The sequence below is a fragment of the Mesocricetus auratus genome, unplaced genomic scaffold (genome assembly GCF_017639785.1).
Source record: "Mesocricetus auratus isolate SY011 unplaced genomic scaffold, BCM_Maur_2.0 Super-Scaffold_100009, whole genome shotgun sequence".
In the NCBI taxonomy this organism is placed as follows: domain Eukaryota; kingdom Metazoa; phylum Chordata; class Mammalia; order Rodentia; family Cricetidae; genus Mesocricetus; species Mesocricetus auratus.
This window is the reverse complement of record NW_024429193.1, coordinates 13,002,413-13,026,904: the sequence shown is the minus strand read 5'-3', so window position 1 is coordinate 13,026,904 and position 24,492 is coordinate 13,002,413. Positions and strand designations below refer to the sequence as shown.

The window sequence follows — 24,492 nt, the reverse complement described above, 5'->3', positions numbered from 1 at the left end:
TATATAAACCGAATTAGTTCTCTGTCCCTGGGTGTGGTGAAACAGGCCAGACCGTAACCCTGTCTCCCTTCCCCTCTTGATTCCGGCATCTGCAGGTTTATGAGAAGCTGAAAGACTATCTCCTGATCCCCGTGAGCAATTCGGAGATGGAAAAGGTGGATGGTCTGCTCACCTGCTGCTCCCTTTTTATTAACAAGAAGACAGACTCCTGAGCCCAGGAGCCCCTCCCCGGTGGCCAGAAAGGTGGCCAGGCCAGGCTGATGACTCCATGCCCACTCCTCTTGTTTTCCTTGACAATCTACTGTGTCACTGTGCTACTAACTCTTGTTTACAGAAAACAAAATTAACTCCGATTTTAACTGCCCCATTTTCCACACCCTCCCTCACCTCACGGTGGTACCTAACCTGTGGATTAAGCAACCCAGACAATACAGAATTAATGAATTATTAAGAATGTGATTAATAGTGTGGGAACACTCAGTTCAGTGTTTGTGTGCCTAGTGTGGAAATAGTTTAGTTGCAGAGTATTCTAAAGACTGCCTTCCTGATCATCAAGATAAGCAAGGGACTTTTTTTCTCCTGTATCATGAATCACATTTGGTTCCTGTGAAATTCCCTGGCCCATGGATTTTTCCCATCCCCTTCTCTTCTACACTCTAAAAACCTTTCTTCAGATTCCTGCTTTGGCCTTTCCGACTTCTGTCACAGCCTCCTTGGCCTAGGATTTGTCCAAGGTCTTGCCTTCTGGAAACCTTCCTGAAGGTTCGCCCTGTGTGCTCTCCTTCTCCTCTGCCTCGGGGCCACATCTCCACCAGCAACCCTCCCTTCCCTGGCAGAACTGTCGCCAAAATCAGAGCGGCTGGTTAGGGAACAGGAACCTCACAGAGGCACATCCTGAGGGAGTCTGCACCAGACCTGAGTACCACCCCTGGGAAGGTAAATTCAGCCCCAGCTGGTTGACATGGGATGTTAGATCAAGAAGCCTGGAAAAAAACTCATGGGTGCATCTTAGAAAGCCTGAGTCGCATGCCATGATTTTGCCTAGTGACCAGTCCTATAGGAGCAAGGACAAAAGTCTTTCTCTACCCCACCCCCACCCCTCTTCTCAGCTTCTTTCTGACTCACTTTGTGTCTACCCCCCCTAGAATCATCATGATCTTGAAAAGTCATTTCCTTCAAAAGAGGCATAGCATCTAAAATGATTGTTGATGGTCCGGTAAGAGTCGAAGGGAGCTGCCTCCACCCATGGTCTAGGAGCGCAATCGGGAAACGGTGCCTATAGTCAACCACAAACAATGTATTAGTCTCCTTTGAAATATCCATGAATGTCTACTGTGGAATTTGGCTGAAACCTATTTCCTCTCTAGCCTTCAAATTACACAACTTTCAGCTCTTAACAAAACTGAAACAGGTCTCTTACAAAGAACAATGTCACAGCAAAGGAAGAGAGCATTCCTTTCCTTAAAAGCTGGAAGAGTCAGGCCAGGGACATGGTACTTTACAAGGAACAGTGACCCGACCGGGCACGTCATCAAACTTATGGTCACTTCCATCTTTGCTGGGTAGCCTGCAGTTTGGCATTCAATATTTAAAGCTGGGAAGACAAAGAAAGAGCACTTCAGACCTCTCCCTCTCCCTCCCTTTGTGATCAGGGTTCCTTATCTTCATGAGCAGGAGAACTGCCTTTACTGCATCCCGCACTGCAGATGGGCATGAGTAACCCCGTGAAAATCACCGCATCATTTACTGCCTTTACTGCATCCCGCACTGCAGATGGGTGTGAGTAACCCGTGAAAATCACCGCATCATTTACTGCTCTTCCTCTCTTACATTCATTTGACATTACAACTTTCTGAAGAAATATGTCCCATCTCGTCCTTGTTGCCTAACTCTACACTCATATCACATGCAAAGACCTAGCTATCTGCATCTGTGAATGAGCCGTGTCTTGGTCACTATCATATTTCAAAACATCCCATCCTGGGTGAATGATATGGTGGGGTTTTTTTTTTTTTCAGGGCAAATAAATATGAGCCACATGCCCAATAAAGAAAACTTGTTCTCAGCAATTATGGTTGCCCTTTGGGGTTAAATTTGGCTCTACGCTGGCAAAAAGCAGAAATTCTCCCCGTGAGAGGTGACCATCTCAAAGTCAACCACAGGAAAAACAAGCCAGTGTGAGCTAACCGACTTGCAATTGTCACCAGGGTTCTGTCTGTCATCCCGATTACCTGATCACAGAACTGTTGTGTTTAGTCGATTACGAGTGAATAGATTTTGCACTGTGACAATTCTTCTACCAAAGGTGATTTTTCCATTCCCTTTTCCTTTGCTTCCCGCTTTCCTTGTTTGTCCTGAGAAATCATTTGGCATCTACGCCCCTTGGCCATCTTACTGTGCTCCGCTACATCACACATCGGGCTGGCTGCTCTGGACTCCCTGTGCGTACAACGATGTAAAAATTCAAAATATTTGCAGCACAGTGGCATTGCTTCTTTGATGCTCTCATCAGCATAGCGTTATCCTCTTGTCCATTGTGGCTTACAAAGATGAAAACACTAACAAAAATGCTTTTTGACATTATAAAGACGTGAGGAATTATGTTTAAGTAAGTATAAGTTGAGTTAGAATTATTGAGTCAATATGATTTGGTTTAATTGAAAAGATGGTCTAGAAGGAACACATTATTTGGCATTATGTCTTTAACTGTGATGGTTTCGCTATAGGAATCAGTTGCAGATCTCTCTACAGTTAATTGTGCTTCTGTGCTACTAGGAACCGATTACTAAGGCCGTCCTCTCTCCATCTCTGAGAAGGGAAAATAAAATAGTCTAGTTTCACAGTGTGGCTTCCGTAGGGTTGCATGTTTGTCATTGTAGTTATTCACTCTGTAACATGCTACAGAATTCAGACGTGATTTCCATGGGGTCTTAGGTCTGTGCTTTTTTCTCTTCTTGGCTGTCATCTTCCAGGCGATGTGTGGTTTTCCAGTATGTGTGCCAAAGCTAGCCATGTCTCTCACAGTCTGCTAGTCCAGGGTTCTGCTAGTTTCCTGCTGCCCACTCCTACTGTACACCAGTCGTGACGGAATAAAGTGTGAGTTGTGCTGTGCCCATTGGTGTCCGGCTCTTCTTTTACCACGTTACCCGGCTGGCACGCTATGACATTCAGTTTATGGCTAAGCCGAATGATTTCTCCTTGCTCTTTCGTGATGGGAGGTAAGAGGGAGTGGCAAGAGGAAGGAAAGGAGAGAGGGAAGATGGAGGAGGGAATACAGTCAAAGTACGTGGTATATTTACAAGAAAATGTCTTTGTGAAACCCGTCTCTATGTGCAGTGAATACACAGCAATAAAATTGCCTTGAAGTCAGTTTTGGTTTTCATTTGTTTTATGGTAATCACCTTAAGGAAGTTTGAACGTTATTTTTTATGAGGTTTTTGTATTCCAATAACTTTTTTAATCTGAAAGAGCTGTGTTTTATTAAAAATAATAAATGTTCGCTGTACAAATAAATACAAGTAATACAAAAAATACTATTAAAAAAGTAAAGCCTAGCAGCTAAAAGCACTTACCACAGAATCCTGAAAATCAGAATCCGATCCCCAAGACTCACGTAGAAGAAGAGAACTGACCCCAAAAGTTGTCCTCTGATGTTCACACTTGCAAGGTGGCATGAACATATACGCATAACACGAAATGCTAATAATAAGATGTATTTCAATGTTTAAAGACATAAACCGCCCAAAATTTTATCACCCATAGATAACTACAGTTGATACTTTAGAAGATACCATACATTTATGAATAGATGTTAATGAAAATTTTGAATGATTTAACATCCTTGTAATGTTCTAGAGTCTTTGCTCGGCAATAGATTAAAGGCATTGTCCCACCTCAATAAAGACAGAGGTATATCATCAGCGGTAGCTTCCCCCAGTGTCCCACAATACAGTTACAGGGCGACTTTTTCTAAATTACACCGTTAGATCACACACGTCTGGGATGTCCACGTTGCTGCTAGGGCTCATCAGATTGTCAGAACTTGCCACTTAGAAGCTTCCACACAGCTCTGTAGTTAGTTCCGTCCTACCATATGGGATGCTGCCAAGCAGATGCACAGAGCGTCCTGAAGTCCTTGGAGGAGGTTGTTGCTGTACTCGCACCTTCTCAGGTGATGCACGTCCATGAATTTAGGTCGTCGCTGATATTGCCAATAGAGATAAAAATGGCTCGATGCCAAGTACCATCTCTGCAAGCCTGCTCTTGACCCAAAAGGAGATGCCCCATACACACTGAGTGCCGGAGCCCAGAGCCCATCACCCAGGGAAAAGAGCATTCTTCTTACAGAAAGCCTGCATGGCAAGGGCCCCCTAACTGATTTTGCCCAAAGCTTTTCAAGTAAACAAATACCCTCTCACAATACACTGCCATGTCTAGAAATGGGAATGCTACCAAAGACTACAAGCCAACAGTAGTTTTAGACAGGTGGGCACACACTTACCAAGTGCCCACCCTTGCCAGGCGCTAGGCCACAGTCCCTGTCTTGTGAGAGCTGCCTGCTTGGGAGAAGCAAGGAAGTTAAGACCTCAAGTGCACAGATGTTTGGGTTAAACATCAGGCAGCGTAAGAATCGTTAAAGAACAAGGGGTTGCTGCTGTACCCAGGTCCTACTCAGAAAAGTGGTGATGTGCACATGAATAGAAAATAGCAAAATGTTTTCATTCAAAAGCAAAATAAAAGTACAAGCCAGATACATTGTTGGAGAACACTGGGACATCTGAGCTGGAGTGACAAACAGCACTAGGTTACTGTTTGAGTCTTTCAGAGAAAGAAGACATGATTGCTAAGGAGCAAGGCTTGATGACGTCACGTTTTGACTGACGGAGCTGGGTTACATAAGGATTTGTTCACTGTGCATGCCTTTTCCCATAATGCATTTTATTTTAACCATATGCACTACCAAGTGTATATAGGTATAAGATGAAAAATGGAGGTTACCCCCCCAAAAATACACTCAGAAGAAGCAGTCATCATTACTGAGCGTACACCCCCAACCCAGTCTAATCTGGACAGGTCCATTTCTCTTAAACTGCAGGACATGTTTGATCACAAAAGAGGAGTTACTAAGACAGTGCTTGGGAGGACCAACCTATTGCATTGCTTCCAGTGATGTTTGCATGCAGTTCACGGCTCTCTCCATGTGTGTGTGGGGGGGGCAGCTTGCAAAGAGCTTTGTACGGAAGGAGTGTGTGTGTGGCTCAAGCCGAGTGAGTTTGTAGACTGATAAACTATTGCTACACTTGCTTTCCTCATTGTTGGAGGATCCAAGTCTGCTCTGGCTTCAGCGGGTTGGTGCAGGAGCACCGGGGCTCCAAGCTGCAGGAGCAGCTGGAGGAGAAACAGCAGGAGCACACGGTGTGTACATTCCAGAACTGGTGTTCTGCTACACACTTGGGAATGAGGGTCACAGCTCCTGCCTTCTTGAAGATGGCATATAGCCTGGAGAAATGCTCAGCAGTTATGAGCCCTGGCTGCTCCTCAGTGGGACCCAGGTTCAATTCCCAGCACCCACATGGTGGGCCACAATGGTCTGTAACTCCAGTCTCAGGGGGATCTAGTGCCCTCTTTTGGCCGGTGCAGGTACCCGTGCAAATGGTACAGAGAGATAATGCACAGTTCACAGACATACATGCAAACAAAATACCCATGCGCATGCAGTATGTAAATGAGCTAAGGGAAAGGGTATGCGTGGCAGTGGGGTCAAGATCTGTCTGGCTGAAACTGATGAACGTACGAGTGTGAGAGAGAGAGAGCGCAGGGGGAAGTCAAGGGCCCTCATGCTGAGGTCGAGCACTTGACAGCACTCGCCAGTCTGTAAGGGTTACCCAGGGACATCTGAGTCACCCAGTAGTAGTGGGCTTGACCTGGCAGCATTACAAGAGACAACTGGGAAAGACTAGTGCATCTCTGATCTCCCCAAGTTTAGTTTACTTAAACATTTCTTCTTACCATCAGAGCCTGAAAGCCAAGCAATTAACTCTTCCTCTGTTTGCTCTCCTGAAAAATAAATAAATACATAAAGGTTGATAAGAGCTGCCTCCCAACTCCAAAGGGACATTGTCAATGCAAATGAGACAAGGGAACCGAGGGCTTCTTTAGAAGGAAGGTGTAATTGTAACTACCATTAGCATCATCATTACCCTCATTAACTCCTATCGCTGCGTTGTTTGGATCCCATCAAAATGTCAACGTCTATTTGAAACATCAGTCAGCCACTCCAGAAATAAGTGTGGATTTTCATCGTCGATGCTGCCAAACTGAACTGAGACACCTTTCACGGTGAATTCACAGGTGTCCTCGGCATGTGATGTGGCGGCTGCATCCCTCCCTCTTCCACTACAAAAGGTGGGGTGCCCCTATCTCCTCCCCCCTACAAGCAAATATCTCCAATGTAGTGAAAGCCGGGTTGCTTTTAGCACATGGTATCTGGGGTTATCGGCTGTTCGAGGCCATTGGGCTGCCAAGTATGCTACTGTCACTATAAATAAATAAAAGACTCAAAGAACTATGCCAGAGAGACACTTGATAGAACAGAGTCTAGGCTGGCTTGTGACATGACTCCTGAAGGGTGTGGCATGTTGCTAGGTGTTGGGAAGCCCCCTCTATTTATTTATAGATGCTTCAGTAGCTTTATTTAAGTTCAGCCAAAGTGCTTCGGTGTGTTAACATGGGCCTAGGAAGGCAGCTTGCTTTTCCCTAGCCTGGACTTTTTTTTGAGTTTGAGATAAAAGACCTAAATTTAAACAGTATATATTTAAGTTTTATAACTTGACATTTTGGTGTACATATAAATTATAACATAATTGCATAATATAGTTGCCATTTTCTCTGTGTAGAATATTTAAAATCTTTCAGTAGTGTTAGCTGTGGTCTATGGATGATGTTAGTAGTGGTCTATGGTTTATGTTAGCTGTGATCCTATGGCTAATGTTAGCTGTATTCTTATAGTTGATGTTAGCTGTGATCCTGTATTTGATGTTAGCTGTGATCTATGGCTGATGTCAGCTGCGATCCTATGGCTGATATAGAACTAATTTATCTCATGTATCTGAACTTTATACTTGACCCACATCATCAATTGGTCTGTTAACAAATTCTCCCTTTAAAGGTAATTTCATGTACTTGTTCATGGACAAGGAAGCTTATTAATAGAAATTTGAGTTATACCCTAAGAGGAGCCAGCTCCCCAAAATACAATCAGAATACTACATGCTGTGTGTTGAAATGCCCTCTGTCCCAGCAAAGTACAAAATCTGCTTATTCTACACTGGTCCCAGAAAAAGTTCAGACAGCAAAACAAGCAAGAGCCCAGCTCTGTAGAAATGTTAGCTTTATTACTTCTGGAAGGAGCTCGTGGGACAAACACTGATATTCATGCACCCAACAGAGGTTCAAAATTCCAGGGCAGGATGTGAACAAGTCATGCATTTTCTTTGCTGGGGACCCAGATGAGTGTGTAAGATTCCCCAGGCTAGCACCAGGACAGAAACAGAAACATCAGGCCTTTCTTGTGCCTTCTTTCTTGTGCTTTTTTTTTTTTTTTTTTTTTTTGGCTTAAAAGTAATGGGAAGACAGAAGGAACATTGTTACCAGGGCAAGACAGCGATGAGGGCCAAGAGCCACCTCTGCCACTTGTGACCCTAGCACTCAGGAGCCGAAAGTGAATCACCCTGAGTTCCGGGCCAACCTGGGCTACAGAGTAAGAACCTATCTCTTAAGTAAACTAACTTTAAAGTCAATAAAAAAAAATATGGGCGAATTTTTAAAACAGAGTCCAGCAGGAAAGTAGAATTCACTGTGACTTTGGAAGAAGAGTCTAACAGTAACTCTGAAGACCATTTATTGAAGATCTTGTCCACAGGTCTAAGTGCTAACGTCTGTACAAGGGCTGAAGGAGACACCCCAAATCCAGCCAACAGCAGGGCTCCTCCTGGGATCATCAGGGCCAGGCCAGGGGCTTGTGTCACTAAAAGTGGACAAGAAGGCAGGTCTTGAGCAGGGCAGGCTCCCAAGCAGAGAAGATGCATGCCACCCCTTTGTCATCGTGCTTGGACCTACTCTCACTCCATTGGCTGCAAGAGGCCACGCAGAGGGTTGCAGGTGGTGATTCATGGGGTCGGCCTCCCGCGACAACGAGGAGCAGGCAGAGACAAGAGGAGCAGGCTGGAGAGGTCAGAGGACATCTGCTGGGATCTACTAGAGGGGGCTGGGCTGGGGCGGCGCATAGCTGGCATTCAAATCCCGATTCTTGGCCCATTTCTGAGCCGCAGGCCTGTTCTGTGGCTGGGCCCTCCTTCAGGCAGTATCAGAAAATGACCGCATCCAACAGCCACAGAGCACAAGTGTGGGTGGCCCTGGGGGTCCTGGACCTGCGGGTCCTGGTCCCCTTCCTTGAGCACTGTCTTAATTCTACATTTGGAAGCCCCTGGTGGGCACTTGGCTCCAAGCATCAAGTTGACATTGTGCAGCTGTTCCCAGGTCACACAAAGTTGTTTAAAACTGTGAACTGCCTACCTTCTCTGTCTGACTTCCTGTTTAGACATCCAGCCCGTGTAGATGGGAGCTAGCTGTTTTGATTTTATGTGGTCGTATTACTCATGCGGATGATAGTTTGAAATCAACGAGGTCCCCTTCCATTGGGGTGTTCATGGACGGACGGAAGAGGTGTAGGGAGACCCCGGGCACGGGCAGCACGAACACCAAGCAGAGAGTTCCTTCACTGCCCTTGGAGGCCACGATGAGGCCCTCGGTGACTTTCCAGTCCCCTTCTGTCACTTCAGACTCCCAAACAGACACGCATTGTCTTCATCGAGCAAAGGACAATAGTGAGGCCTCCCACACTCGGCCTGCAGTATAAGAATCTACTTTTGAGGGGAAAACGATGAACATTACTTCTAAAGAGAAAGCAGCATTTAGAGTCACCAGTAGCGGCCATGAATAGGTAGACCACTTGTTTCTTTAGCTGTGGGGCGCTTGTCCAGCAGATACACAGCCCTGGACTGACCTCCGATAAGGAAAGAAAGGAGAAAGGGAGGGAAAGAAAGAAAGGAGAGAGAAGAGGAAGAATGAAAAGAGAGGGAAAGAGGATGGGGGGGGCGCGCTGCGGGCAGACGACCTCGGTGAGGTCAGTAACCATCGTGGTATTAGAACCAGCACCACACGCTTCCTACCCCCTCCCCACTCCCAGCTCAATGAGACAGAACCCCACTGCAACCTGACCGGGTAGGAACCAGGCTTTCTTGGGATCGCACTGCTCCCTGGGTGAAGACGTGAGTGTTGCCCTGGTCCCAGCCCATCTTCTGGGGAGCGGCAAGAGTGGTCAGGAGATGGGGGATCCCCTTCCTTCACCCAACCCCCTCCAGGAGGGTGGCGCTAACAAGAACTGAGGCATCCCTGAATACCCTTGCCCGGCTGGCAAGCCAAAAAGTCCTGAGTCTACCGACTGACCTCACCTGGCACTCAGCAACAAAGCCAGAGTCAGAGAACACTGCATGACTCTTCCTAACACACCCTGCGCCCCGCCCCGCCCCGCCCCGCCCGCCCCGCCCCGCCCCGCCCCGCCCGCCCCTGTCTAGAGTGCCGGCTCAGACATTCTGTCCAGCAGAGGAACCATAAGAAGAGGGAGCTCAGACCTTTTCCCACAGAACAACTGAGAGCATTTGCAACAGAGCGAGCAACAGTCAAACCATCTTGGCTTGCAGACCGTGTAATCCTTATCCCAAAGATCCTCGGGAACCTGTGAAAAAGAATTAAAGCTAATAACTGAGACCAGCATGTTAGGGTGTGAGGCCAATATTTAAATAAATAGGTGGGGGGGTGTTCTCTGCACACAGGATGAACAAACACACACATAAGAGAACAGCTCCACTTAGCACAGAATCAGAAACAGGAACCAACTGGTTGGTGCAGTATAAGACACAGTCTCTGAGGGTGGCATGGCAGCGGTAAAAGAAAGGGAAGAAATAAACAAATGGAAAGACCTCTCCCAAAGAGAAGAGGGCAAAGCCGTCATGTGGGTGCCGGGAATTGAACTTGGGTCTTCTGTCAAGAGCCATCTCTCCAACCTTGAAAATCTGAAGTTTTAGTGATTTCTACAAAAGCATCAGTCAAAACATTATTTTAAAACGGTAAAGGGGGAGGTTGGAGGACTCGTGCATCCCAATTTTAAAACTTGAGCAGTAACGAGGCAGTGTAGCATTGCATAAAGACAGACTCCAGGTGAATACTTGAGTTGAGGGGCCAGAAATAAACCCATGGGCCTACAGTCAGCTTGTTTTCAACGGGAGTACCAAAGATGCAGAATGGAGGAAAGAAAAACGGATTATACCTGTTGGGGAATATTCCTTTACACCGTGTGAAGATTCGTCACTGTGATTGGTTTAGTAAAGAGGTAAACAGCCAATAGCAAGGCAGGAAGAGGTAAGGTGGGACTTCTGGGGACAGAGAGGGCTCGGGGGAAGAGGAAAGGCAGAGTCACCAGCCAGACGCAGAGGAAGCAGGATGGGCAATACAGAGTAAAGGCAACTGAGCCACGTAAAACAATGCAGATTTAAAACTAAGGGTTAACTTAACTCATAAGAGCTAGTGAGACAAGGCTAAGCTATAGGCCGAGCTCTCATAATTAATAATAAGTCTCCATGTCATTTGTGTGTGTGTGAACTAGTGGCCTAAAGAAAAATCTGTCTACATTTACCCATAAGCAAAAGAAGGAAGCTAGATCTTCCCCTCGTGTCATAGACAGAACTTAATTTAAAATGGGTCAAAACCCTATTGTAAGGACTTTAAAGTGTAAAAGGTTTAGAAGTTGCGGCTGGGGTCAACTACTTAATAGCTTTCTTTGCATGCACAAAGACCTGGGTTTGAGTCATAGAACATCACTAATTGGGTATGGTGCTACATCCCTATAGTCCTAGCATTGGGAGGGGAAACGGGGTGATCAGCAGTGCGAGGCTGTGATAAATGACACGAGCGTGGCCAGCTAGCTTACACGAGACCATGTATCAAAATAAGTCTCTGGAAGAAAACCTAAGACAAATCTTCAGGACATTGGATTTGCCATTAGATTCTTATAAATGACACCACAAGCAAGAAAAGAAAAGCAAATGTGCCTTACTAAAACTGAAAGTCTCTGTGCCTCAAAGGATACAGATAAGAAAAGGAAGAGACAGTTTACTAAGTAAAAGTATTTGCAAACTGCATAAAAGACATATCTAGAATACATAAAGAATTCCTGTGGCTTGATCATAAAAAAGACAATCTGAAAACAGGCAAAGATTGAAGAGCTACTTCTCCAAAGAAGATATGCAAATAAATAGTCAATAGTCATGTAAACAGATGCTTGGCACCATTAGTTACCTGGGATGTGCCAATTAAAATCACCGTGAGAGCTGGAGAGACTGTTAAGAGCACTTGTTCTTCCAGAGGTCCTGGGTTCAATTCCCATATGGTGACTCAAAACCATCTTTAACAGCAGCTCCAGGGGATCCAGTGACCTCCTCAGGCACCAGGCACTCACTTGGTACACAGACACACATGTCAGCAAAACACTTGTACACATAAAATAAATTTTTAAAAAATCTTAAACACAGTGAGATACTAGTTTTCATTCGCTAGATGTTGGTTAGAGTCCAAAAGTCCGACAAGGAGATGGCTGGGTGATATGGGTTTCCACACAAGCATGAGGACCTGCGTCAGAATCTCAAATACTCACATGAAAAGCTAGGTATGGCCGTGCCCACACCTGAAACCAGAATGCTTTGGGAGCAGACAAAGGACGGCGGCTGGGATTTGCTGGCTGCCAGCCTAGCCCTGGGCTCAGCGAGAGACCATGTCTCAGGGGAAACAAAGTAGAACACAGAAGAGCTGGACACCTGATGCCCTCTGGTCTCCATGCGCGCAGGGCCAAGTGTACCTACACATGCTTGTGCCCATACAACACCCACACACACACGCACATGCACATGCACAATTAAAAGTAAAACTAAATCTTAATAGCATCCAGTCCTCCTCATCCTTTAGAGTGGTTAGGACGTCAACTGGGAGGATTTATACCCATTGGTACCCCGTGCGTGCGCTGCTGTACAACGGAGCCTCTTGTTGGTTGAATGGGATTAATCAGTTTTTCTCCAGCACCTGCCGCTACACGAAACTACCTTATCCCCCAATTAGAATTCTTTCTCTTGGGTGGTTAAAACGCATTGACAGAGCCCAGCTCTGAAAACAGGGCTGCATAAATGATCCCTTGTGGAACGCTCCTTACCATCGCAGTCCTTTCTGAAAGAAAGAAAACGGCTCCGCTTTTTCATTTTCTAAAGCCCAAGTGCATGCGATTACCACGCATGCATGCCAAATTCTCTGTGACAACACGGGGGGCCGGCCACTTCCAAGTGGTTCCTTTCCTGCCACGGTCTCGAACCCAGCGACCCAGGTGGGGCGTTGCCGTGCCCCTCCCCCTGGGGTGGACAGCTATCTGAAGAAACAAAAGGACGAGAGTGAAGTTAGCTCAAAATGACGCATTTGAGGGATGGGTGGACGGGGCAGATCGGGTCAGGGGAGTCACCGATGTGCAGGAGCAGAGGAGACAGCTGACGCATTAAGCTCTCCAGTGGCCCCTTCCTGGCAGGGCAAGCACTTGTCCAGCCTACTCTTCAAAATATACGACACACACACACACACACACACACACACACACACACACACACACACACTCCGTCCTCTCGTACCCAGTAGTTCACCTGTGGACCACAGCCCACCATCAGCAACAGCCAGTTCCTCCTTCTTGGTCAAAATAAAACAGAAAACTGTAGACAAGTAAGGCCAACCCTTGCTGCATAGGAATGAGGAGCGCAGCGTGGATCCCCGGCACTCCTGCAAAGTTGAGTGGGTGTGACCGCGCGCCTGTAACCCCCGCGGTTCACATGGTAGGATTCTTAGTATTCTGGTGTCCTTTCTGTTATCACGATAAAACGCTGAGAGCCACAACTTAGGGGAGGAAAGAGTTTGCTTGACTTGCACTTCTAGGTCACAGTAAATCGCTGAACGGAGTGGGTAGTCATGGAGCTAATGAGCACGCATCTGGGGCTGCCCCCCAGCTCTGTTTTGCGGCACGGCCCTTATTTTCAGCATTGTCCTCGGCCCCACATTGAAAACGATACTCCAATAGAGTTGGAAGTCTCAAATGATGGCGCAGCAAGCACTTTCGGAGTGTTTACTACACCTCTCACTTCTGCTCTTCCCTATTCATATAGCCTCACCTTCTCCCCCATAGGCAACTCTTGATTTCCCCTCAGAAACAAGAGATCTGAACAACCATGTTTGCAATTTTTGCAGAAAAATTGTGGGGTTGTGGCGCCCTCTGGTGGTGGCGTGCTTGTCTTCTCGGTTGATCGTTCTGCGTGGAGAAATGGGAAAGGACCAGTGCTGCCACCCACTGAGAGGCCTAACCCAACACCAAGGCACTAACCTGCGAGAAGCTGAGGATCTGCCTCTTGGCTTCCCTTGGCTCTGCTTTACTGTGAGACCCACAGACATGGCCCTCCCAGGGGAGGGCGGGAAGCTGTCGGGATGTGCCCAGACTCGGGCTTTCACAGGGCATGGAGAGCCGAGCAACTCTCCACGCAGGCTACATCTCCATAGAGAGGCAAGGAAGGCGAGAGCTCTATAGTCAGGTCCTTATTTGCCAACTTGAGCCATCACGGTGGTGGTACCAAAGCCACCCATGATCCCTGTGATAGTTCTAAGTGTCATCTTAACACAGCGTGGACTCGTTCGGGAAGAGAATCTTACAGCTTGAGAAACCAAGGCACACACACCGGCAGAGACTTGTAAAATAGATACCTACAGCCTATCAGCTGGGGTTGGAACAGGAGATGTGATGGCGGCTTTTCGTGAGCAGAGGCCCTGGTTTGTATCTATAACAAGCAAGAGAGCAAGGTGGTTACATCACACTAGCCTTAGGGAGACAGACGGACGGACGGACAGACAGACAGACAGACAGACAGAGACAGAGGTCAAGCCAGAACTGGGTCAGACTATAAACCTCAAGGCCCACCCCCCTCCACGACCAACTCCCCTCCAGACAGGCCCTACTTTTCAAAGGTTTCATAACCTCCTAAAACATCTCCACCAGCTAGGCTCCAGGAGTCCAAACCCGAGAGCCAACGGAGGCCGTTTCCCACTCAAATCGCAACACTGCTCAGTGAGCTTACACAGTCGCCACACCAGCCCCCAAAACACGCTTCAGAGAGTGAGATAGTGGGGAGCACAGCTACCCCGCTTAGGAGAGCCTGGAGGTCAGAAACAAATATTTAACAGTATTATCACCAAAACCAACCAACAAACAAGCAAAAATATTATCCTCCAATGGGAAGGATGGAAATGGATTTCTCCTTGGCAGAAGTGTCCTAACCTACAAGCCAACCTTGTCCGGATCCACCCTTCCCTCTGATCTGTTGACAGACAGATGGGACAGCCACCTGTTCAGAGTCCACGCTACTGAGGATGCCACGCATGCTGCTGGCAGGAGAGTTGATACAGATATTAAATCACGAGGCTTGTTTGGCTGGACCTGAATACATGTTGTACCATCTACTGTCGTTGGAAATGTGGCTCTCCCAAAGTCTCTTTGACCTTGACCGAACTGGAAGTGGAGAGTGGCCTGTGGAAGTTGAAAGAACGGAGAGGGTGGGCTGGGGAACGGGCTACACCGGGGGTTTCAGGGAGGAGAGGCGGGATGGCAGGAGCGTCCATCGGAACAGAGGGAACTGGGTGCAGAAGGACTGTGGTTATTGCTATTATTTGCCAGAAAGGCGGTGTGCAGGACAATGCCGATGGACATGGGACAGGACACGGTCCCAGGGCCCATGCTGTGTGTGTAGTGCTGCACATCCGGAGAGCCAACCTAGAAGGAAAACAACTAAAAATGCTGGCTAGGGAGGGACTTCGAGAAAACACTGCTTTACTCCTAGCTAGACACAATGCCTTTTTTTTTTTTTTTTTTTTTTTTTTGGTTTTTTGGTTTTTCGAGACAGGGTTTCTTTGTGGCTCCGGAGGCTGGCCTGGAACTAGCTCTTGTAGACCAGGCTGGTCTCGAACTAACAGAGATCTGCCTGCCTCTGCCTCCCAAGTGCTGGGATTAAAGGTGTGCACCACCAACGCTCGGCTTAGACACAATGCTTTTATGACTCTCTCCAGAACTGCAAAACCCAGCACGCACAGTAAAGGATATGTCAGGCTTCTTTCTAAATATTTCATTTTGAGACTTGCAGAAATGTTTCCCAACAGTACGAAGAGTGTTCCTGTGTCGCTCTCTGTTCCACTAAGGTTACGGTCCTACCAAGACTGGGAACCAGGAGGGGTGACTGAAAACAAGGACCAGTCAAACATGGGACACCAGGGATCTAGCCCCAGGGACAGACTAATAACTGAATTCCTGTGTCCTCCCTCCGCTCCCTCATTGAAATGGAAATCACCTTTATACCACGAGGTTGGGATATAAGTCACAGTGAGTGTTAGAGCTTTGCTAACTGGAAACTTTGATGGAGAACTTGAGATATCTGGGCTTGGAGGTGAAATAGATATCTCCACCCCGACAGGTATCTGGGACTGGAAGTACCTATCTTTAATCCCAACACTCAGGAGGTTGTAGCAAGAGGATTATAAATTCAAGGCCAGGCTGGGCTTCCTAGTGAGACTCTGTCTCAAGAAAGGAAACAGGAGGCTAGGAGGATTGCTGTTGTTTTATCTTCGGCACAAGGGCTGCACCTTAATCTACTGCTGTTTCAGTCGGCAATGTGACTCCACAGTTACCAGTCCCTGGCAGCGGCCTGGCTGCTCAGGCTGCAGCGTGGTGGGAATTCTGTCCCTGGAGGCACTCAAGTGCTGCTGCTACTAAAGGAAGCTTTAACTGAGTCTCTACCATTCTATTCAGAGACTGGGGTGAAAACTAGCTCAGGGAGTTGAGTATAACTAGCTAACCTTCTCTCTTTGCAGGAGTTTCCCAAAGAGCAACGCATCCTTCTGCTCCACCAAACAGAAAAGCTGTGTCACCCCAGGTCCCTCCCTATCACCCTGGTTCCTTTCCCCATCTCTCCCAGACACCCTCTGATGCTCTATGATGACTTCCTGTCAGCTAGTTGCCAACTCCTGACCCAAGGTTGATTTTATTTAATTACATAAATATCAACTCGGGGTTCACAGATTGAACATTCCCCAAAAGATTGCTCAATGGGCAAATCACTTGTCACACAAGCACAAGGACCTGAGTTCAGATCCCCAGGAGCCACATAAAAAGCTGGGTATGGGATGGAGAGATGGCTCAGCAGAATACTTGCTGCTACATACATACATACATACATACATACATACATACACACTTACATACATACACACATACATACATACATACATACATACATACATACATACACAAACACACACACACATACATACATACAAACTCTTTTTAACAAGGTAGAGAGTATGGGCTGGAGAGATGGCTCAGCAGCTAAGAGCACTGACTGTTCTTCCAGAGGCCCTGAGGTCAATTCCTGGAGACCCCATGTTGGCTCACAACCACCTTGAATGAGATCTGGTGCCCTCTGCTGGCATGCAGGCGGGAGACTCTATACACAATAAATAAATAAAACAAGGTGGACAGTAATGAATACTCAGTGTGGGCCTGTGACCTCCACAGGCACATGTGTTAGCATGCACACACACATGCGTATAGTGCATATCACATACATGTACGCACAGCAACCCTTGTTCCATGCATGTCACAACACCATCAGTTAAAACGCTGGGCTTATCTTGGAGTTTTGGTTGGATGATTGCCTGCTGGGTTGGCTAGTGAGTTGCTTGGTTGCTGGGGAAGTAAGTCTTCTGAACATATGTTTCTCTTATTGGTTGATGAATAAAATACTGTTGGTCAATAGGGAAGCAAGATAGGTGGGACTAGGAGACGAGGAGGATTCTGGGAAGTGTAGTAAGGGAGAAGTCGCCATGTGATTCCCCGGAGGACTCGTGAGTCTGGCGTTCTCGGTAAGATAAGACCATGTAGAAATACATATATTAAGTAGTTATGGGTTAATACTTAAAACAGAGCTAGCCAATAAGAAATCCTCATCACTGGTCAACAACTTTATAATTAATAAAGTGTCTCGTGTGTTATTTGGGGGCTTAAGTGGCGATGGGACCCAGGTAGCTGGCCAAAAAGAGTACAGGTAACATATCCACATTTTAATCTGTGAGGGAACTGGCACCATTTTGAAGCTAGCTGCTTTTCCAGCATAGCTGAAATACAAATATGACTCACCTGAGTGAGAATTCTCACCTTGGTATGCATTACCTAGACCCCCTCTGGTGAGCAGCCCAACCAGAGTGATGACCCCGGCACTCAAGCATCTGCCCCTGTGACTTGTGACTTGAGAACTGAATCATAAATAATGTTGCACACCCTTTGTCCTAAACATAAGGATAATCTCCTCGGGTTGCAGGTACTTGGGCTCTGAAGACTTTGTGAGATGTCTCCAAGGTGTCTCCGTGATGACACTTCCCTTCTACCCTGAGTTCACTCCAAGCCAACTGAGAAATGCACCCAAGTAGTTCAAGTCCAAAGTGTTGTACTTGGTACTGATGAAGCAGAGTGGGAAGTCCCTTCCTGTAGGTATGAGCAACTGGGACTTCAGATTTAGGAATTACTGTGGAAGGCATTGCTAAGCCAGGGTGAGATCCCTATGACATCAGAGGCTGCCTGGGAAGCTGAACAACCCTGGACTCACAGTAGACAAAGCACATCCCCAAGAAGAGAAGAGAGACACTGAACCAAGGGACCAGCTTTCCTTCCTTCCGAAGAGAAGAGACACGGAACCAAGCGACCAGCTTTCCTTCCTTCCGAAGAGAAGAGACACGGAACCAAGCGACCAGCTTTCCTTCCTTCCGAAGCTCATGAGCACAGAAGCGACTCTGCTGCGAACCAGACCTAGCCAAGGACCTTTCTCTTCTCTGTCTTGTCAGGACAATGGTTATCAGAGTTCTTCGAGAAGGACATCTGGTCACCCTGCATTCTGTTGTAACCAGAAAGAGTGAACAGAAACCTCTCTTTAGAGCACATTTTGGCTGGCATTCCCTCTTCCTGTAGTTACTTCTTCCCTTTACCTAACACCTAACCCTACTCATACCAGCTTAAGTCTGAGGGCACTGGGGGATCAGTGCCCTGAGGAGTCCAACATTTCCCTTTAAGCAGTTTAAAGGACACAACCGTCCTCTTTGTCCTTACACAGCCATGAGCTGTTGGAGGCATCCATATTTTTGGACTTCAATATCACTAAATGTCTCATACGCCAACACCAATAAATGGAAAATCTAATATATCTGTGTCTCCCTCTCTTCCTCTCTCCCTCCTTCCCTCTCATTCTCCCTGCCTCCCTTCCCCTTCTCTGTCTTTCTCTCTCTCTCTCTCTCTCTCTCTCTCTCTCTCTCTCTCTCTCTGTGTGTGTGTGTGTGTGTGTGTGTGTGTGTGTGTGTGTGTGTGTGTGTGTGTGTGTTTAAAAGTCTGTTCCATTTGAAGGAATCAGGCTTTTAAGCCAACACGGTTTAGCTTTAGCCCTGTGATCAGTTGCATAAATACCAAGAGACACACTCTCACCTGTGTGTTTGTCCTTGTCTATGAGACTTTCCTTCTTAGATTCCCAGGGAAGACTGCCAGTGCCTCCCTTTGCCCCCAGGCCATCTGTGACCTGTGTGTGTGTGTGTGTGTGTGTGTGTGTGTGTGTGTGTGTGTGTGTGTGTGTGTGTGTGTTATGTTGACATCCTAGGTCTGTAAGTAAAAGTCACCTCTCCTGTGTCTGTCTCCTCGGCAACTTGAAGTGACGCCACCTCTCCCTAGGGTTGTGCAGTTTTTGCTTCATTGTCCAAACAAGCTCCCAACACTGTGGAAGCTTTTAGGGCACCCAGGGCATAAAGAATTGAACAGGGTGTGGGGGGATCTCTCTGACACTTCAGAGACCTGCCCCTTCTTGGAGGATGCAGCTATTACAGAGGTGCTTAGATGTCCGTGTCCCCCTCATTCTTTCAACAACGTGATGCACACGCCACCCATACTCTAACTACTGGCTTCTCCTTCTGCTTCCTCGGTCTGAGAATCTCAGGGAGCAACTCTGTCCTGTTCTTTGGAATTGCTCCATCTGGCTCTCGCTACTGAAGAGTTCAGCAAAGAAGTAAGGGGAGCCCGGTCAGATGCAGTCCCAGCGCCCTGGAATACATGAAAGGTAGTCCCCTGTCTGGAAGGCTGCTCCCACACACTTCCAGCTGGCTCCTCTCTCTCTCTCTCTTTCTCTCTCTGTCTCTCCCACTTCTATTCAGTATCTCCCACTCAGAATGCCACTTCTGGACATCCTTCCTAAAATGTGGCCACACAAGCAAATGTACACACACACACACTCACACACACATACACACACACACTCACACACACACACAGACACACACACACAGTCACTCTGAATCCATTTCCCAGTCTTCTTGGTCTGGTACTATTTTGGCTGTTTATTGTCTGGCTCCCTCCACTAGAACATAAACCCCATGAGAACCTTCAGGATCTCAAGTAGGTCCTGGTAAATGAGAGTGCCTGGCAAGTATCAGTTGAATGAATGGATGGAGAGAGAGGAAAGCCTGTCTGACTTCTCTTTTTACACTATTCAACTGATACATGAAAGATCTGGTGCTATATTATAGTAGGAAGTGTCTCACATGTAGTTGAATGTTTTTCTCTGCCCCAATGGTCCCCCTGGACCATTTTCTCTCCCACTCATGGGTCCCTGCAGTCGCTTATGAAATAATCACTCAGAGGCTAATATTAAATATAATTGTTTGGCCAATGGCTCAGGCTTATTACTGAATAGCACTCTATTATAATTTAATCCATTTTTAATAGTCTGTATATCACCACATGGCTGTGGCTTACCAGTAATATTCTGGTATCTTACCCCTTTGGTGGCTACATAGCATCTCCCTGACTCTGCCTTCTTGCTCTCCGAAACTCTGTTTGGATTTCCTGCCTAGCTATATCCTTCCTGGCCATTGGCCAAAACAGCTGTATTCATCAACCAATAAAAGCAACACATATTTGCAGCATGTAGGAGGACATCTCATGTCACCCACGGGCTCATATTTTCAGTGCTCGGTCCTCAGACGGGGGAACTGGTTTTTATGTGGTGGTTGGTACTTTAGGAGGTGAGGCTCAACTGTAGAAGAGAGACCACCGGGGGCGTATCTCATGAAATTACCCGTGGTCCCTGGTCCCTATCAGTATCTTCCTGTTTCTTGTCTGTCACAAAGTGAAGAACTTCTTCACTACATAATCGTTCCACCATAATGTTCTGGCCAAGCACGTGGGGCCAGCCTCCAGGATCTGAACCTCTAAAACAATGAGCCTGCCCCGGCCAGCAGGGCACAAAGGAAGGTCTAGCCAGAGAAGCCTGGAGCGAGAGGACAGCAGACATGAGAAACGGAAGGCAAGACAACATGGCGGATCAAGCTGCGTTTATTGAGAATTTGGTAAAAGCTTCTATAGGGGAAATGAGGTAGGGGGATGGGGCAGAGGAATGCAGGACAGTGAGGGAGGGGTTGTTGCCCAGTAACCAGGCCACAGAATGTCCTTAGTCGGGGTCACTTAAGGGCAGGATAGCGGGGTGTTGGCAAGGCGAAAGGGTCGCAGAGGGAGGGGCTAAGTGATCTAATTGTGGATGTTTCCTTTTTGCCATCGGCTATTCCTGTGAGCCCAAGTTCTATTCATTAGGGAGCTGGGGAGGGGAAGAGGTTGAATGGGACTGAAGGTGCTATTCTTTTAACACATGGACTATTCTTTAAAAAGGCTGGCAATATTTCCAAGAGGTCCTAAATAACAATGATCGCTCCCAAAATAAATCTTTGTTCCTTTAACTTGTTTGTGTCAAGTACGTTTATCACAGTGATCAAAAAAAGCAGCTAAACTACCTAGAAACCTAGAAGGAAGCTGTGTTCCTGTGCCTTTGTAGACAGGGCTGCCTGGGCCTTTAACACGGACTGAGGGGCCCAGAATGCATCTTTCCTGGGAGAATATGTAAGAAAGTGGGAAACGTGTCAACCCTTTTCTCTTTGAACGTTCAAAGGAATTCTATAAGGAATGTGGCGACCTGAGAGGGGAACCTTCCTGAGGTGGTTCCAGCCATGTCACCGCATAAGAACAGACAGATTCTGATTGGTCAGTGAGAAACAGATTTGCAGATGCTCACAGGTGTGCCAGCAGAGATGGGCTCTGCTCTGCATATACAAATGGGCACTTGTGAACAGGGACAAAAGGACACTCTAGGAAGGACTGATCACATTATTTGGGTGTGGTAGTATAGAATTCAGGAGAGGGGCCATTTGACTGGGAACCACTCAAGAAGACAGTGACTGTCTTTGTTCCAGTCAACAGATGGTAGATAATTCAGGCTCCGATATTCGAGAAGCTTATTGTTATTTCATCTCAGATGTCCAGATTCACCTGAAAGACCCCGGCCCAGCGCAGGCAGCTGAGGCTTATGGAAAACTCCTTTCCCCCCACAGCTCAGCCATTTTTTTATCAGGAGGGAGCTCAGCTCAAGGTCTTCGCAGCTGAATAGTCACTACTATCTCTGTCCAGATAGGGGCACAGGTGTCTATGGTCTGCATAGCCAGCCCAGAAAGATTGGGCAGGCACAGAAACCTTTGTTCTTCAGATAGGGCCAAGGCCGAGAATTGAGTTCTGAGAGAAACCTTAATTGCCTCTCTGTCCAGATGAGAGAAACCTTAATTGCCTCTCTGTCCAGATGAGAGAAACCTCGTTCTGAGCCCCAGCCTCATTTAAATTACCCAATCAGGGTCCCGTAACTAGGCTTCTCGCTTCTGTACTGCGCTTTTTGCTATAAAAGAACCCCTGAGTCCCCAGCTCGGGGCTCTCAGTTCCCGAGACTGAGATGCCCCGGGTACCCGTGTATTATCAATAAAGCCTCTTGCTGTTGCATCCAAGCTCGTGGCCTCGGTGTTCCTTGGGTTCGGGTCTCCCTCCCGTGAAAGTCCCCCGCTTGGGGTCTTTCATTTGGTGCGTTGGCCGGGAATTGAGACCCCGCCCAGGGACCACCGACCCACTTCTGGGAGGTAAGAATTGTCCGGACTAAATTTCTGTTGTTTCTGTTGTCTGCTGTCTGTCTGTCTATGCCTGTTGTTTTATTGCGCCTGCGTCTGTAATATACAGCTGTATACATCTGTATCTGGTGGCACCGACCGCAGCTCTAGGACACGATCTGCCTCGTCTGTTTGGGGCCCCGTCTGTTTGGGGCAGATGTCCATCTGCCCCGTCTGGAGTTCTTAGGGAACTCGTCTGTTTGGGGCCCCGTCTGTTTGGGGCAGATGTCCATCTGCCCCGTCTGGAGTTCTTAGGGAACTCGTCTGTTTGGGGCCCCGTCTGTTTGGGGCAGATGTCAATCTGCCCCATCTGGAGTTCTTAGGAACTCGTCTGTTTGGGGTAGGTCTGTATCTGGAGCTGGAGTTCTTAGGGACTCGGTTGTTTGGGGTAGATGCCTAGGAATCTGCCCCGTCTGTTTGGGGAAGTCCCGCTGGCCGAGGGAGTTTCCATCCTGATAGGGGACAAGGACGGGAGCACAAGGCCCCTGTCCCCGATCTGAATTTGCTTTTGACTTTCGTCAAAGCCGCGCAGCGAAAATCTGTTTGTTTTTGTTTCTTATCTGTTCGTCCGTCTGAATGTCGTTTGTCATCGCTCTCGAGATGCTCGTAACCGGACTGTCAATGTGCGCAAGAAGCAAAGATCACCTTTTGCTCTTCTGAATGGCCAACTTTTGATGTTGGCTGGCCACGAGATGGCACCTTTAACCCTCAAATTATTTTCCAGGTGAAAGAGAAAGTCATGGATCCTGGACCCCAGGGCCACCCGGACCAAGTACCCTATATAGTTACCTGGGAAGTGCCGGTCTATGACCCTCCCTCCCCCTCCTCTTCCCTAACCCCCGCCGCCGCTGCGGCACGGCACTGCTCGGGCTGCGGCCCATTTCCGGTTCGCGTTCAGCGTCCCGGCCGCTGCTCGAAGGGCGCCCTGAATGTGACGGCGCGACCGGCGACAATGCGAGGGGAGCTGTGTCTGCCTCCCTGCGGCCCGCGATGGACCGGGTCAGAGAGCGGCCGCCACGCCCCTCGGCCCTGCTCCCCGGCAGACGCTCCGGCCCTTCCGGGCGGCGCCGTAGCCTCAGCCCGCTCCGGATTAAACCGCCCTGCCTCCGGACGGGCCATGATGGCCAGTTGCAGTACTGGCCGTTCTCTGCCTCAGATCTTTATAACTGGAAAAATAATAACCCCTCCTTTTCAGCAGACCCCGTGAGACTGACTGATCTATTAGAATCGGTTCTCACTGCCCAACAGCTTTTTGCAAGTCCTCCTAACTTCGGAGGAGAGACAGCGGGTCCTTCTTGAAGCCCGGAAAATTTGTTCCTGGGGCAAATGGACAACCTACGCAGCTTCCAAATGAAATTGATGCTGCCCAGACTGGGACTTCACCACTGAGGCAGGTAGGACCCATCTAATGTCTTTAATGCCAGTTGCTTGTAGCGAGTCTCCGAGAGACGGATAAGCAATCTATAAATTTGGCCCAGGTAAGACAGATAGTTCAGAAGGCAGAGGAATCGCCAGCCGCATTTTTTTGAAAGACTTAAGGAAGCTTACAGAATGTATAACCCATATGACAGGGGTATACACTACCAGATGTATTGAGGGAGACAGAACGCATTTTTTTAATAAAAAAGAAGCTCAGAGAGAGAGAGAGAAAAGATGGAAACAGAATGTCAGAGACAGGATAGCAAGGGACAAGAAGCGTAACAGAGAAATGACTAAACTGTTGGCCACAGTAGTCGCAGAGACAGGATAGGTAGAGAGAGGGACAAAGGGGGCCTCACTTAGAAAGAAGGACCTTTCAGAGACCCAAACCCCCTGCCGGTCCCCCTGGAACACTCCCCTGTTGCCAGTCAAGAAGCCTGCCTCTGCCTCCTGAATGCATTAAAGACGTGCGCCACCACCACCCAGCCCAAACAGTAATTTCGTAATATCAAGTATCTGGTTGTTCACTTTTTCGTGGGTTTTCAAAATTTTAATAAAAACCTACATGAGCTCCTTACTTTGCTCCTGAAATAGCTCTTAATCTTTTACAATCTCTTGTCTTTCTCCATCTTTTCCCACTGTTAGTTAACAATGGTTACTATTTTTTGTGTGTGGGTGTTTAACTTGGATTGCAGTGTATACACCTTGTACTTAAGGAGGCCAGAAGAGGGCAGGCATTGGACCCCCTGGAGCTGGGGTCACAGATAGTTGTGTGTGGGGACACCAGACCTTGAGCAGAAACCCACTTCCCCTTTGGCCTGGGAGCAG

At 47.7% G+C, this 24,492-nt stretch overlaps 1 protein-coding gene across 2 annotated transcripts in view; it reads left to right on the top strand.

The window, feature by feature from the left end:
- Positions 1-3,111, top strand: part of Ddah1 (dimethylarginine dimethylaminohydrolase 1) — a 124,756-nt gene extending 121,645 nt beyond the window's left edge. For both annotated transcript variants that reach the window (XM_040751644.1, XM_040751645.1), the window contains exon 6: positions 96-3,111. In XM_040751644.1, the coding sequence (XP_040607578.1) occupies positions 96-212 (117 nt within the window). In that variant the 3' untranslated portion in view covers positions 213-3,111. The remainder of the gene's footprint in view (positions 1-95) is intronic.
- The last annotated feature ends 21,381 nt before the right edge of the window (positions 3,112-24,492 follow it).